At 37.6% G+C, this 17,219-nt stretch overlaps 1 protein-coding gene across 2 annotated transcripts in view; it reads right to left on the bottom strand.

Annotated features, from left to right (window-relative positions):
- Nucleotides 1-566: 566 nt before the first annotated feature.
- CC2D2A (coiled-coil and C2 domain containing 2A) overlaps nucleotides 567-17,219 on the bottom strand; it is a 134,586-nt gene continuing 117,933 nt past the window's right edge. For both annotated transcript variants that reach the window (XM_036853360.1, XM_036853358.1), the window contains 7 exons: nucleotides 14,129-14,218; nucleotides 12,350-12,463; nucleotides 9,166-9,300; nucleotides 4,431-4,553; nucleotides 3,117-3,175; nucleotides 2,119-2,296; nucleotides 567-862 (listed from right to left, as the gene is read on the bottom strand). In XM_036853360.1, the coding sequence (XP_036709255.1) occupies nucleotides 674-862; nucleotides 2,119-2,296; nucleotides 3,117-3,175; nucleotides 4,431-4,553; nucleotides 9,166-9,300; nucleotides 12,350-12,463; nucleotides 14,129-14,218 (888 nt within the window). In that variant the 3' untranslated portion in view covers nucleotides 567-673. The remainder of the gene's footprint in view (nucleotides 863-2,118; nucleotides 2,297-3,116; nucleotides 3,176-4,430; nucleotides 4,554-9,165; nucleotides 9,301-12,349; nucleotides 12,464-14,128; nucleotides 14,219-17,219) is intronic.

The following is a 17,219-nucleotide window of genomic DNA, read 5'->3' on the forward strand; positions in this document are numbered from 1 at the left end:
TTGCTGAAGAGACTGTCTTTTCTCCATTGTATATTTTTGTCTCCTTTGTCAAAGATCAGTTGACCATAGGTGTATGGGTTTATTTCTGGGCTCTCTATTCTATCTATGTGTCTTGTTTTTGTGCCAATACCATGCTGTTTTGATTACTGTAGCTTTGTAGTATTTTCTGAAGTCTGGGAGGATTACACCTCCTGCTTTGTTCAATTTCCTCAGGATTGCTTTGGCAATTCTGGATCTTTTGTGGTTCCATATAAATTTTAGGATTATTTGTTCTAGTTCTATGAAAAATGTCATGGGTAATTTGATAGGGATCACATTAAATCTGTAATTTGCTTTGGGTAGTATGGCCATTTTAACAGTACTCTTCCAATCTAAGAGCATGGGATGTCTTACTGGCAAAGAAGAACATTCTAAATAGAAGGTGAGCAGGTACAAAAGCATAGAGGAATAAAGCTCATAGGGTAAGTGGGAACTCTTGAGTTGTCACAGTTGAATTTAGGGTCAAAGTGGCAGAGACATGGCAGTCTACTAAATAAAAACACTTATTTTGCATATTTTGAAAATGATAATTTTATTTCATTATTTGTAAGTATTTTCTTCCCTTTGATCAAGAGCACTTAAAAAATATTCTCAATTATCATTTTTACATGATATAAAACATACAATGAAAAAACTATCTGTTGCGTATAAGGGAGGCAACATAGATCCAAACAGACAAAACGTTTTTGGGATATGGGTGGATATATACAGCTAAAGCAAATTCAACATTAGGTGCATCAATATTATGTACTCCAGTGCTATATACAGCTTCAATTAAAGGCTTCACTTCAGAGTATGGCATGTGAAGGGGAAATCCAGAGAACTGAAGGAAAGCAAAACAAAATTTTTAGTCATTAGTGAATGTGAAGTTTTCACTATATTTTTTCCCTAAGTAAGTAAGTGCAGTTCTTAATATTCTTAATAGGAAGTCTTCCTTTTGGATCTTAAAGTCATTTATTTAGTTTTGTTTTTCTATCCAGCTATATATTAGCAATACAGAAAATGGAGAGAGGCTAAATGTCTTTTTTTGTTTTAGTTGCTAACATACTGACTTAGTGTTTAAGACACCTGTTAGTCACCCAGGCACTCTCCACTGTTTCCTTCCTTCTTCCTGATAGCCCCGAGTTTGCATAGAAACCCGTACAATTCCAGGGACCTAGGTTAAGTTAATACCTTCTATCCCCTTGGCCTCAGTGTTGATCTACAGGAAAGAATGTATAATCTAGGAAACTTGCAAGGGATAGTGGCACGCAGATGCTGTCTTCTTCTCAGAGCAATATGTGTGCAGATGTGAGTCCTGCCAGGAACTATTCCAGCCATTTGGTACCACAAGAAAGCCATCCTGTGGGTGATGCCATCACATGGAGGAGGGCAGAGTGGGAAGACTTGCAGACATGTGGTATAGCCCTGATAGCTACTCACCCCTAACTTTTACCTAAATAAGCCCAGAAGTTGTTAATGTTCAAACTTGTTTGAAGTAAGTTTTCTGTTACTTGAAAACATCCCAGCTGAAAAATGAGCCTTATAAGGTAAAAGTAATTTTTAGTCAGTGAGTAGAATTAAATGTACAACTTGATTTCATACTGTTTAGCCAATGAGGCTTACTGTTTTAGTTTGAGACTACTTTCTAGGTTTTAGGATCCAGATAAATGATGTGAACACACAGCACTACTGACAGGCAGTAGAGAAAGCCTATTAATGAGAATTTCTTAGCAATGAAAAGCAATTAGTATAAAATAATATCCTTTAAAAAAAAATCTGACCAAGAATGGTTGGTTTCATCTTTATGCTCAGTTGAGTCTAACATGATTTAACCAGATATTTTCATTTTATTTAATACTCTTGCAATTTTATAAAAGATATTATTTTTCATAGGATCCTCCTACAAAAAAAGGTGGTGTTTTGGTTTTATAGAGGCATTTTGCTCTTTAATGGTAGGTTCATTCTTGAGATTTGAACTTCTAATCACATTTTTTAGTCTGTGCTGCTTCATCTGTGTACTTCGGGGAGTTATTTAGGCATTTTGATTCCAAAAACCCATAGTACTGAGCAATTTCCAATTTGAAATGAACTACTTACCCTGTAGTCTCCTAGCTGTTTCAGCAGTTCGGCTCTGTGGTCGTCTTCCACATCTTCTCCATGATTTCTTTCTAACAGAGGCAAGAAGTGACGCAGAGTAGTGGTACAGTACCTATTCCACCGCGTCAGATGGCGAGGCCTCCAGTCCATGATTTTTTCTTTTAGTATTTTTTCAATCCTGTTTATAAAAAATAAGCTCCATTTTTTGGTGACTTGACTTTTCCCTTGTAAACAAAAATAAAAAATAGTATTCTGAAACTATTAGAAGAAACAAGATTTTTTTTGGGAATTTGTTGTTCTTAGGATCCAAAATAAGGCTGTATTTGAAATTTGCAGTTGAGAGTAAATTGGTATTTTTTAGTAATAATACCTTAAAAAGGGTCACATTTAATCTTGTGCAGTTTGACATGCTGCTCTTCACACAGCTTGAGATGGTAGAAAGAGCACACAGGCTTTGAAACTAGAAAGGTCTGGCTGGGCTCAGAAGCCCACTTTAACACTTGACAAGTATGTGGACCTCTCTGAGCCTCAGTTTCCACACTGTGAAACTGGGGAAATAAGTTCTATTTTACAGCATTATAAGGATTATTGGGGCTCAAATAGGCTCTTACTAGCTTTCTACATGTGTTAGGTTTTTAAAATAGCTGAAGTTCACTTAAGCACTAGTTGGACAAAATAGGCATATTTAAGCTGAGGGTTATATTGTCTGAACAAGACCCATAAATTACATGACGTTGAACTCTAATCTGAGGTAAAGTTTTTGGAGAACTACTTAATCATTGCTGGATTTCACTGCTGTATGTCTCACACCATGCTGATGCTAAAGCCTTCTTTTGAGCCTTGGGATTTAGAGATCATATTTGTACTTTGCATCTATAAACATGAATTAAAGTTTAATTGCCCAAATTATTTCACATTGATCCAGGCTGAGAATTGTTTAGTTGGATATTAACACTCCTAGTGACAGACTGCATATGCATTTATGGATATCAAGTGACCTGTCTTGTAGTTCAGCTGCAGCCACTTTGTCGGTGCGCTGGTAAATTAGCTCTTCTGGCTATAAAAGAAAAAATAGTTCAGGAATTTTAGAAATCAGTTACACTTAATTTCAATAGCTATACATCCTTTTCTAAATTTTTTGTTTTTTTTTAAATTATGAACTCTCAGACATTCAGTTAGACATCGAGGATAATGTAACAGATGCAAATGTACCCAAGACCTACTTTAAGTAAAGCATCACAAATAAATTATAATGCTTTGTGGTTCTTTCTCAGTTTTATCACCCTTTTCTGTCACAGAAGTAACCATGATCTGAATTTGTTTTTTAGCACTCTTTCATTCAACATATACTGAATACCTACTGTGTGCCAGGCACTTATACAAGTGAAGGGGATAGAGCCGTGAATAAAATCCCTGCTCTCATGGTGTTTACATTATAGTCAGTGGAGATAGGCAAATTAGTGAAATGTGTTTATGATTTAACTACAGATGTATGTATCCCTAAACAATATATTGTACTGCATGTTTTCTGAGCTTTATGTAATAATTTTATACTGTAAACATGCAATTTTTTCTCCCTTAACATTATATTTAGAATAGCAGATATGTATTTTCAGTGTGCTTACTAAGATTCATGAATATTAATTCATTTGTGTAACTACTATAAAATATTCTACTATATACCATAATTTATCTCTTCTGTTCCAGTTCTTAGGCTTTTGCAAACAGTGCTCCTATGAAAATTGTTATGTTACCTTGTATACATGGGAGAATTTCTCTAGGGTGATTTTTCTTAAAACTTCTTTTGGAAAGATTTGATCCACAGTAAAAAATACCTTTTATATTACACACACAGTATCTATCTATATATCTACAGCTATCACATTTAAAGTTTTAGTAAACAATTCTCATGCTTACTATTTATAATCTACTACTGTCCAGGACCCTCTAAATTAATGTTATGAGCCCCTCCTGGATCATGCCCTGCAGTTTGATTTCATGTTTCAATAGCAGTGATGAAATTTTAGTGAATTGAGACCAGCATTGAAAAAATTAAATGAAATATATTTTGTGGTATTCTTTTGGGTCATGGGACTCTGTATCAAAACTTATTCTTTCACATATTTGTGTACTGGTTCATGATGTGATGGTCTTTCTTATTGGGCTTAACTAACTTGGAAAATAAAATATTATTCTAGACTAAATATCTAGGAGTGGAATTAAGGGTCAAAATATATCTGGCTACCCAATATAACAATATCACATTCCTCACTTCCTATATCTACATTGAATTGTTAATAAAAAAATTATACCTGAACACTGGAAAGGCCAGGATATGGAAGGCTTCTTGAAAAGAAAGATTTCCATAGCTTGGGCTTGGTGACATCAAAATTTATCCTTAATGGGGAATCATATTGTTGAATATTAAACCAAATCTAAAAAAGACAAGACTACATTAGCATATATGGTAGCAGATGTATGTGTATACGTGTGTGTATGTATGTTATATAAAGAGAGACAGCAGAGAGAGACAGAAAGGGAACATGTAGCTTGCACATTTTTTGTCATTTTGATTTTTAAAACTGGTAAGCACTTTACGATCAGTGGCATCATATAGTTGTCACCGGCCATTTTTTTTTTTTTTTTAACATTTTTTATACCTGCAGTTGAGGTGCACCTTACGATTAATTGCAGGTTGATGAAATAAGGTAGTTCCTGGTGATGAGACACTTAGAGTCTTTTGGAAGAAGACAGACAAGGCTACTCTCTTCTCGGGCTAGCCTTTCCTAACCTTCCTCTTCCCAGCCTCCTAACTGTGGTAAGTGTCCATCTCTTTGCTTCCACAGTGCTCTGTAACCTCTGAGATAGCACCTGTCTTGTCGAGGCACTGCAGCATATTAATTCTGGAACCAGACCACTTGCATTTGAATTCTGGCTCCAACATTTACTAACTGTGTGACTTTGGACAGTTTATTTAATTACCGTATGCCTCAGTTTCCTCCTCTATAAAAGTGGGATGATAGTACTTAACCTCATAAGGATGATGATAACATTAAATGAGTTGATGCATTTATACCTCTTAGAACAATGCCTGGTACATAGGAAGTACTCAATAATTGTTAGCTATTTTATTACTATTGTTAGTATTTATCATTATTTATAATTGTTTTTCTCACTAGACTGTTAGATGTTGCCTTGAGGACATTTGCCATGTGCTTTATTCACCATTGTATCATTAGCATCCAGCACAGCTCCTGGTTGGCATATGGTAGGCATATTGAGTAACTGTGTGCATGGGTGGTGAATTTGTCCATTCAACATAATCAAGTACCTTATATTTAGTCTCAGTTCTAATCACTGTGGATAAAGTTGTGAATGAAACATAGTTTCTACCAGCATGCAGTAGCTAATGAGAAGACAGTGCAAACAAACAAATACATGGGATATCAGATGATACATGATGTGGTAGATTGCATCACTGGCCCCAGTTCTTCACCTCTTCCTATACCCACAGCCTTTGCCCTGATACTTGGCAGTTACTCCCACTAAAAGGGCAGAAATGTATTTCCTTGCCTCTTGACTTTTGGTCAGTAGAATGGGATAGCAGTGTCATTGTGTGACTTCTGTGTCCAAGCTTAAGAAGCTCTGTGTGTTCCTGCTTGCCCTCTTGTGCCTCTGCCAATTGTCATTGCCCTGAGTCCCAGAATAAAAATGCATGAAGCAGGGCTCTCCCAGCCTAGGTCAGCAGAACCATCCCAGCTGACTCACAGATCCATGAGAATAATTGTCTGAAGCCATTTCTTTTGGGGATGGGTTTTTGGTATTTTGTTGTGGCAAAAGCTAACCTTACAAGGGCTATGGAGAAAACTATGCAGGAAGAGGTGAAATTTCAGGGTAGGCAGAGACGTATTTACTGGAAAGAGCATGAAGGAGTGAGGGAGAAATTAATGAAGATATCTGGTCAGGGGAAGGGTCATCTATGCAGAGGAAATAGCAAATGCAAAGTGTGTTTGATGTGTCTGAGGGACAGCAGAGAACACAAAGTGACTTCAAAGGAGTGAGCAAATTAGAGCAAGAAAGAGATCAGCAGAAGATGACGGGGGCAGGGCAGCTGTCAGATCATAGAAGGCCTTGTGGGCCATTTTAAAGATTGAGGCTTTGACTCTTGAGTGAGCCAAGAAGCCACTGGAGTATTTTATGCAGATGAGTGACATAATTTCCTTCTATTTTAACAGGAATATTCCTTGCTCTTTTGAGATTAGACAGAAGCGGGTAGGGGCAAGTAGTTTAAAGAAGGCAAGGTCTTTAAGAACTACAATTTGGCTGTAGGGTAGGGAATGTGCAGAAAGTAGTGGGAAATAGCACTGGAAAAAAAGAAGTCAGATTACATAGGGCTTTCAAATCCAAGGTGAGACATTTATTTTTAAATCTGTATACAGTGAGGTACCCTCAATACTTTTTGAGCCATTGAATGATGAAAGCTGAACATTCAGAAACAATCAGGTATCAGTGTACCAAATAATGGACTGAATTGGAGACAAATTATTTAGTTGGCTACTTATAATAATGCAGGATGAAAGAGTAATGATATGACCTGGAAACAGAAGAGGTAGAATCTATATGATTTGGTATCAAAAGGATTGAAGTAGGAGGAACTAAGGGAGGGGGAAAATCAAGGACAATCCTGGGGTTTGAATCTGGGTAACTGACATGCACAGAAGTAGGAAGGCCAGGAGGCGGAGCTGTTTTTAGAGATAAAGGAGAAATGATACGAGTTACGGATGGCCTGAGTTTGCGATTTTGATAAAGCATCTGGGTGTCTAGCAAACAGTTGAAAATTCAGGACCCAAAGATTCTGGGGCTAGTGACAGAATGATGACTTTTTTTGCCAGGATAAACTAGATAGAGCTAAAATAAATAATCTGTGGTTCTGCAAGAAATCTAAATATAGAATTTTCAGGAAAATCTACTTTTAAGGTGTGGAAAGAAAAGCCAGTGGAAGAAACCTAGGGAACTATTGCAGAGAAATGAAAACCAACAGTCCTTTATCAGTAAACTGAGGATGAGAAAGTGTTTTTTCCATGAAGAGGTGATTAGTTGTGTCATGTGCCATAGAAAAGGACAGGTGAGTGAGGAATGGGAGTAAACCATTGGGTTTATTTATCCATTAGCAAGACAGTGGTACTTCTCAGAGGTTATTTCTGTAGAATGGTCAGGGAAGAGGACTAGATTATAGGCGGTTAAAGTCTGAGTGTACTGAGGAAGTGGAAGCAGGGCAAATAATTAGTACTTAAAGAATTTTGGAAGGAAAGGAAGGAGGGGCAATGATAGTTTAGGCTGTAGCCGGGTTGGGAGAAGCATATTTTAGAGTTGCTGGACTTCTGAGCCTATTGATAGAGAAGGAGAGAGAAAACATATAGAGGCAAGTTGGGACAGTTAGTGGAGCCAAGTGTTGAAACAGGAGTGGAAACACAAACATGGGTGGAAAGGGGAGACTTACTTCTTGGCAAAGGAGTGAAGGAGGAAAAAGTCTGACAGTCCAAAGAGGTGGTGTGGTAGAGCAGGGTAGAGGTAGAGCAGTTGAAGTTTCAGAGTGCCAGGCCTGCAAAGCGAGCCTGAGGTCCTCTCCTGAGGGAGGCCAAGGCTTAGAGCAGGTTCAGAGCAGCTGCCATGTGGGATGGCCGGCATCATGAGCCACTGCTGCCTGTCTTGTTAGAAGAGGAGGAAAGGGGGTCTTTCTTCCTCACAAAACTTGGGCTTTGTGTGAATTAGTCAACCATACAGTAATTGTTTTGAGAACTAATAATTTTGACAAAGAATGGAGTTCTCTGTAGGCTTTTTCAATGCCTGTTGACTCTGCCCGATTACTAATATGACCTTAAGATGGTTCTTTACATGTATTAAAGGATGGAGCTTAGCAGATCATTTATGATTATGATAATGCTTTTAATTAAAAATAATAACATGCAAATTGTACAGTATTAATTACAATTTCACACTTGTAATTAATAATAGTTACCATTTGCTGAATACCTGTGAAAGACAGGTACTTTGCTGAGTGCTTGGCATATGTTATCTCTAATTATAGTAGCAACCCGTAGACCAGAGGCCTTCAAGGTAGGGTGCACATCACAGACATATGAGAAGAAATATTATATCTTCTAATTATTTCTTTTTATTTTAAGAGTTTCTTCTGTGTGTAATATAAATAATATATTGATACATAAGTAAATATATATATAATTTATAAATAAAAATACATATATTGGGGATATATGCTCAAATGATTTTTCTGACAGATAAAGTTCAGAGAACACTCAGGTAGATAATGATTATAAAAACCGTCACAGTGGCCAACACAGGGTTGCTACTGTATGTTTGCTGCTTTGCACTGATTATCTCATTTACTTCTCACAACTACTCTGTAAAGTAGTTACTAACAAATACCTTCATTTTACCAATGAAGAAACTGATGCTGTGTAAGATTAAGAAACTTTCCTAAGCTTACATAACTAATAAATGAAGATGTTGGAATTTAAACTCAGGCAGTGTGATCCCATAACTCATGTTTTTAACCAGTGCCTTATATAGTACCCTTCATAGTTAAATGGCCCCCCAAACTGGGTGCAAGCAGAATCACCTGATGGTACCTGGGAATCTCTTAGGAAAAGAAAAGAAAGAAAAGAAAGACAATCTTTTCAGGTGATAAATTTGGCTCATTTAGTTCTCAAAACACTATGAGTTCGGCATTGTAAACTCTTACTTTGGAAGGGAAAACAGGACAAGCCAGGATACAAACTCAGGTCGTCTGAATCTAAATCCTAAATTCTTTCTTTAACCTCAGTCTGCTTCTCGAAGATCAGGTGACTAATTCAACCAAAAGTTTTTATTTAGAACAGTTCTGCCACTGTGCTTGACACTGCATTTCTTTAATTGGTATTATATATGTTTATGTAAATTTTTTTGACACAAAATATTATTAAAATCAGTAGGTCAATTAAAAAAAGCAATAGTCAACCACATTTAAGAGGAAATGGTAACACTTACATTATCGGGACCTATTAAACAGCCCACACTCTTTAAGGGGCAGAATGTATCAAATTGTCCATAAAAATGTCCACTGCAGGGATTCCATATTAAATAGTGACTTTGCTCCCGAGTTAGCACATAGGCAGTTGGACCCTGAAGGAAAACAGCCATTAAACCAGTTTCCGATTAATTATGCTATTAGGGTCAAGAGTAGTTCGTATAGACAGTTCATTATTTTAGTTGGACCCCTAATTTCTGAACCCCATGGCTAATGGTGAAAATTATTTTGCAGTTCTAGATTATGCTGAATTAATAAAATCCAAAGTTTATTTTTGCAAAATTCTTGCATCTGCAACTAGTGTGATATAGTGACCAAATAGGAATAGTGGTCATGTTACTCAACAAACATATCTTTTTTTTTTTTTTTAAGTTAAATGGGGTATGTTGTGGGTTTTTTTTTTTCAGTTTTACTGAAATATAATTGATGTACAGCACTGTATAAGTTTAAGGTGTACAGCATAATGATTTGACTTCCATACATCATGAAATGATGACCACAGTAGGTTTAAGTGGACACCCATCATCTCATACAGATACATTAAAAGAAATAGGAAAAAAATTTTTTTTTCTTGTGATGAGAATTCTTAGGATTACTCTCTTAATGACTTTCATTTATAACATACAGCAGTGTTAATTATCTTTATTATGTTGTATATTGCATCCCTAGAACTTATATATCTTATAACTGGAGGTTTGTACCTTTTGACTACCTTATCTAATTCCCCCTCCCCCTATCCCCTGCCTCTGATAGCCACAAATCTGATCTCTTTTGTATGAATTTGTTTGTTTTTGAAGTATAATTGACCTACAACACTATGTTAGTTTCTGGTACACAACAAACTTATTTGATAATACCTATACATTTCAAAATGATCATCATGAAAAGTCTAGGTTATCGTCTGTCACCATACAAGGATATTTCATAATTACTGACTATATTCCCCACACTGTATATTTCATACCTGTAACATTTATTTTGTAACTAAAAGTTTGTACTTAATCTTCCTCACCTATTTCTCTCCTCCCCCCTCCTCCCCCCATTTCCCCCCTCCTCCCCTCTGGCAACCACCTGTGTTTTTTGCTGTATCTATGACTGTTTCTTTTTTTTTTCTTTAATTAATTTATTTTTGGCTGCATTGGGTCTTCATTGCTATGCACAGGTTTTCTCTAGTTGCAGCGAGCGGGGGCTTCTCACTGCAGTGGCTTCTCTTGTTGTGGAGCACGGGCTCTAGGCGCGCGGGCTTCAGTAGTTGTGGCTCGCGGGCTCTAGAGCACAGGCTCAGTAGTGGCGCACGGGCTTAGTTGCTCCGTGGCTTGTGGGATCTTCCCAGACCAGGGCTTGAACCCGTGTCCCCTGCACTGGCAGGTGGATTCTTTTTTTTTTTTTAATTTTTTTTTTTTTTTAATTTTTATTTATTTATGGCTGTGTAGGGTCTTCGTTTCTGTGCGAGGGCTTTCTCCAGTTGTGGCAAGCGGGAGCCACTCTTCATCGCGGTGCGCGGGCCTCTCACTATCGCGGCCTCTCCTCTTGCGGAGCACAGGCTCCAGACGCGCAGGCGGCATGTGGGATCTTCCCAGACCAGGGCTCAAACCCGTGTCCCCTGCATTGGCAGGCAGGTTCTCAACCACTGCGCCACCAGGGAAGCCCGGCAGGTGGATTCTTAACCACTGTGCCACTAGGGAAGCCCTCTATGACTGTTTCTATTTCATTATGTTTGTTCATTTGTTTTGTTTTTTAGGTTCCACGTACAGTATTTGCCTTTCTCTGACTTACTTCACTTAGCATAATACCCTCTAGGTCCATCCATGTTATTGCAAATGGCACGATATCTTATGATTGGCTGAAGAATGATTATTGATGGAAATAAGTAGTCACTGCATTTTCTTTTTAGAGTCAGTTAAGATTGCTTTTTAAGTATTTAGAAGGCTGATTATATCTGAATACTACTTCTATTTCTAATACAGTAATTAATATTTGATATACATTTATAATTATGTAAATGAATAGAAGATAATTTGAGAGGATACTTACTAAACTCTTGACAGTGAGTACACCCAAGGAGGGGGTGGGATTGGGAGTTAGAGCCTGAAGAGGGACTTTAACTTTTAATTCAGAATACTTATGTATTATTAGATTCTCTTTTTACAATGAACATTTATTCATTCATTTATTTCTCATGTATGATTTCATTTGATGCTCACTATAGGCTTCTGGGGAAGGCAGGGCAAAACTTACTCTCCCACTTTCATTATAAAGCTCAGAGTTGTGAAGTGACTTGCTTAAAGTCACACAGCTCATGAGGAGTGGGCATAGCCTTGAACCCAGGCAGGCCTTGTGACTTCCTAGCCCAGTATTCTGTTCCTTGTACCAGGCTATCTGGAAGATAATGATGGAGCATGAATTAGGATTCAGATATGATACTACCTGTCTAGTAGCAACCTGTGCTGTCTAATTCCTAAGGATTCCTAGAGCCCCTCTTTTTGAAGCACTCTTTGGATAAGCTGCTTCAATCCATATGACTTTTCTAAATTTGTACCCAAAATTACGCCCAAAACGTGCCCCAAATTTAGGGATATTTGCAGTGGGCTGGGGAAACAAATTTTAGTAGTCACTATCTCCAGTCTAATAAAAATAACAATGGTGATACCAGACTATAGCTGTGAGCATTCTTTTCTTTGTTCCTGTGGTTATCTGCCTTGTTGCCCTTTGCCTGCCAGGTTAGTAGCAGATGCCTGTGGATGAAGCAGGCGTGAAAGATTCTCTGTCCTTGCTGCACGTCTTCAGATCCCCTTCGATCCTTGGCATGAATAACACTAGATCACTAAGGGAATCAGAATTCTTAGTAGTGTGGGCGGGAGGGGGCTTTTGCTAAAAGGACAGAGCTAGGTGGGGGCTGTGGGTGGTAAAGGGCTCCGATTTGCCAGAAACACCCTGAAGCATCATTGTGCAGGGCCCGAGTACCCTGAAAGCCACTTCACGTTTTATCGCTGGTTCTCTCTTCCTATTGTGGAATCTCTGGGCTACTTCCCTTGCAACTCAAAGAATTGTTATGAAAATAAGTCCTGTCCATGATTTGGAACATAACACAGCCATCCATGTTAGCCAAGGACACTTTGTTAGAGCCAACCTACGTGGTCTTACCTCAGGAATAGCATTGCCCATCATCAGCCAGGCCTTCTTACCCAGGGAGAGAAAGTAATTACACAGTAATACTGCATGCTCTTCTTCGTCTCCTGCCAGGAGATCAAGAAATTGCTGACCAAAATTAAAAACAAAAAATTATGTTGCATTGACTGACCGCTTTATTCTAGATCGGCTGTATAGGATTTTAAAAAGTCATTGTTAAAATTAGTACCTTCAAGGATAAGATCTATTTAAAAAAGATTTTTCCAAATGTTGGTACTGTGTTGTTAATTCATTAAAATTAAAAAAAAACCGCAACACTTTTAGTCGGACATGGTATTTTCTCTGACATCGGTGACATGATTCCTAGAATCAATTATGGGGTGAGGTGGGGGAGACAAATTTCAAAGTTCCACGTTTTATTTTGAACTTACATATGGTAGCTCCCTGTGTACGAAACACTTTTTCTTTGTGAAGACGTTATTTTCTAGAGCAGTTTTAGGTTCACAGCAAAGCTGGCAGGAAGGCACAGAGATTCCCCGCACTTTTTTGCTCCCCCCAACAGGTACAGGCTCCTCCACCATCAACCTCCCCCTCCAGGCGGCACGTGGGTTACAACTGGCAGACCTACCCTGACGCACCATGATCACCCAAAGTCCATAGCTTATACGTAGGTTTCACTCCTGGTGTTGTACGTTCTGTGGGTTTTGACAAGTCTGTCATTACAGTATCATGCAGTGTATTTTCACTGCCCTAGAAGTCCTCTGTGCTCTGCCTGTTCACATCCTGTCCTCCCACCCTGGCCACCACACTGTTTTAAGCACATTGCATGCATCAATTCATTTGATGCTGGAAGAAACCTATGAGGGCGATACTCTCATCTTCCCATTTTACAGATGAGGAAGTGGAGGCGCAGAGAGACGAGGCAATACCTAGGAAGTGGAAAAGCCATTCTGGCTCTAGAGCACATGAACTATATTCTATTCTTCGTATATCTTCTTATAGATATCTTGAGGTTGTGGAAATTTTATCTCTAAAATTGTCAACATTATGTTGCCAAAATATATTGGAGAGCAAGAAATTTAAAGTGTACTTCAGCTTCTTCCTTTTAGAGCTATCCTTCAAAGGGAGTTGTATAACCACAGTTCAATTTTATGCAAACACAGTACAACATGAGATCCAGAAGCAGAGTGAATACCAGTGATAATACATGTTTGTTTCATACTACTGAAGACTCATTTGGAAGTTTATGTAGCATACGTTGATTGTTTAAGTTCCATGACGTCAGAGGCCATTTTATTTTGCTCATAGCCAGAACTAAGTACAGTGTCTGACACGTGATAGGTGACCAAGAAATACATACTGAATAATGACATGCCTTTAGAAGCCCATAAATTAAGGAATATGCAATTTCCAAAGCCCACGCATTAAGGAATATGCAATATCCAAATGTAATATAGAATGTGATTTTGATTATTTTATGAATAAAATTGGGATGTTGTTAAGGTAACACTGGGAGGATAAATTAGCATTAAGGCATCTGAAGTGGTTTTGTGTGTGTGGGTGCGAGTGTGTGTGTGTGCAAATAATTAATATTTTTGTTTAATTTCTGAACTTTGGGCAAATTGAACCAGGAAGAAAAAAGTACCTCAGAATTTAGCTCATCCTGCTAAACAGATGGCCGTGTAGATTCTTATAATGACTACTGAGTGTTGCAATTTAAAATTATGCAAGCCATTTACTGATGTTCCGTGAAATCAGCTCAAACTAGTAAGTCTGTGAGGGAGAACTACTTACATCAGATGTGCTCCACAGGTCACAGATACCAGCAAATGAAACAGTGTCAGGCAAGAAAGGAATCAAAGACACATATCGAGCCACCAGTTCCTGTTTAAACAAAATTTGCTGTAATCATTTTTCTAATAAAATAGAAAGCTGGATCATCTATCTCATTTCTTGGAAGAAAGTTTCATATATCACAAACATTTATGTGAACAAAATGAAATGAATGCTCACAAGTGCTTACTAAGTTTTGTGTTAATATTATCTCATTTAATCCTCTCCAAACATCCTGAGGAAGATTGTTATTATCCATCTTTTACGGATGAAGAAAATGGCTCTTGGGTCTCTTTGAAATGTTCTCATCTTCTTCCCCCACCCACCCCACCCCCTTACTTTCTGGTATAACAAGACTCTCCAAGATCATCTTGTATTTTCCCTAGCCTAGTCCTGAAAGCAGCCATTTCTCTAAGAAGTCCTGGTTCCATTTAGACGGCAGTAGTATTTAGAAACCAAGATGGGTGCATCATTGTGGTTGTAACTCATTATTTCTGTAATTGCTCAGGAGGTTGAACATCTTTTTATACGCTTATTGGCCTTTCCACTTCTGTGAACTTGTATTCAAATATTTTGTACATTTTTAAATTGATTTGTAGTTTTTAAAAAATATATTCTAGTTACTATTCCTTTGTCTATTACATATGTTGTAAATGTCCTCTACTGATTGTGGCTTGTCTTTTCCTTTCCTTTGTGCTGTTTTTTGTTAACTCAAGTTCTCAGTTTTAATATGGTCAAATTTATTCTTTCTGGTTACAGTTACAGTAAGTCCCCTACATACGAACACATTCCGAGAGCAAGCTCGTAAGTCCAATTTCTTCGTAAGTCTGACAAAGTTAGCCTAGGGACCCAACTAACACAATTGGCTGTATAGTACTGTACTGTAATAGGTTTATAATACTTTTCACACATAATACATAAAAAACAAACACAAAAATTAAACATTTTAAATCTTATAGTACAGTACTTTGAAAAGTACAGTAGTACAGTCCAACAGTTGGCATACAGGGGCTGGCACCGAGTGAACAGGCAAGAAGAGTTACTGACTGGAGGAGGGAGAGGAGGTGGGAGATCATAGAGCTGAAGGATCGTCAGCAATAGGAGACAGAAGGCAAGCTGCAATTTCACTCACGCCTGACCCTGATGACACAGGTTCTGGTTCCTTGCTGGAACCAGATGCAAGTTCACATCTCTGAAAGTTTGCAACTTGAAGGTTCGTATGTAGCGGACTTACTGTAGTGCTTTTTTCTGGCTTGCTTAAGGAACTTCCTACCTCAGGTCATAAAGATAAAAATGCCTCTTATATTTAAGTCCTCAATCTATCTGTTGAATGGTGTGAGGCAAGAATCTATTTTTTTTTTCCATATGTAAAATCAATGATCCCAATACAATTTATGTAATAGTCAATTTTTACTAATTTCCAATGCCAGCTTTGCCATACATCAGGTTTGAGTGGGTTAATATTTGAGTAGACCCATTCTGGATTTTTAAATTCTCTTCCATTTTTCTCTTTGTTATTTGTGTTCAATACCATTTTACCTTAATTACTACAGTCTCATAAGTATCTGGATATGACATGGCACATCTTCCCACTGAGTTCTTCTTTCTCTTCAGGATCGTCTTTGCTATTTTTTTGCCCTTTGCACTGCTGTATAAATATTAGAATCAGCTTGCCAAGTTCCACTACAAACTGTTTTAAAAATCTAGTTTTACAGTCTTTGGCTTTTAACTGGAAAGTTTAGTCCCTTCACTTTGATTGTGATTATTGGTAAATATTTAGACTATTTCTACTACCTTATTCTGTGCTTTTTATTTTTTATTTTTCTATAATTTTTCTATGTTTTTTCCCCTCCCCACTCTCTTTACCCCATTTTGTTATTTTATCTTCTGCTAGTTTGGAAGTTTTACTCACTTTTTAAGATTCTTTTAAGTTGTTAATATAGAAATTTCAATATGAATATTTAACTTAAACTCTAAAGTTAATAAATATCTTTGCCTTCATCTTGGAAAATACAAGGGCATTAAAATACTCTCATAGATCCTGTCCTGACATGTATACATTTTTTTTCAGGATTTTTGTTTTATCTTGATTTTTCAACCACATTGCTTTTATTATTACTGTGAAGACAATGCTTGTTGATTTATTCACTAATTTCCCATTTTCTTTACCTATCATTATGTGTTGCATCTAGGATTTTCTGAGAACCTTCCTTCTCTTTATATTTTTTAGAAATTCCTTAAGTGAGAATCTTTCGGTTGTAAATTCTCCCAATGTTTGTGTGAAAGATAGTTTCACTGGATATAAATTACTAGTTTGATGACTATTTTCTTTTAGCCTTTTGAAGATGTCATTCCATTTCTGGCTTTCATTTGTGCAGCTAAAAAACCTGTTACTTTAATTACTGTTCCTTTTTATTTAAAAAAAATTTTTTTTAAATTATTATTTATTTATTTATTTATTTATTTTTGGCTGTGTTGGGTCTTCGTTTCTGTGTGAGGGCTTTCTCTAGTTGCGGCAAGCGGGGGCCACTCTTCATCGTGGTGCGCAGGCCTCTCACTATCGCAGCCCCTCTTGTTGCGGAGCACAGGCTCCAGACGCGCAGACTCAGTAGTTGTGGCTCATGGGCCTAGTTGCTCCGCGGCATGTGGGATCCTCCCAGACCAGGGCTCAAACCCATGTCCCCTGCATTGGCAGGCAGATTCTCAACCACTGCGCCACCAGGGAAGCCCTACTGTTCCTTTTTAGACAATCTGCACTTTCTCTCTAGCTGTTTTAAAGATCATCTTTGTTTTTTTTGTTCCCAATTATACACCTGGATTTTAATTTCATTTTATCTTGTGTGGGATTCATTGGGCTTCCTGAATCATTGTTGTCTTTCATCAAATCTTGAAAATTCTCAGCTCTCTCTTTGAATATTGCTTTTCTCCTTTTAAACACAATTTGGTCCTCCTCCCTCTATCCTCCATTGTCTCTTAACCATTCCTTTATGTCTTCCATTTTTTTCGGTTTCTGTGCTATACTCCAAGTAGTTTCTTTGCCTGTATATTCATG

This window comes from Balaenoptera musculus, chromosome 5, assembly GCF_009873245.2.
Source record: "Balaenoptera musculus isolate JJ_BM4_2016_0621 chromosome 5, mBalMus1.pri.v3, whole genome shotgun sequence".
Classification (NCBI taxonomy): Eukaryota; Metazoa; Chordata; class Mammalia; order Artiodactyla; family Balaenopteridae; genus Balaenoptera; species Balaenoptera musculus.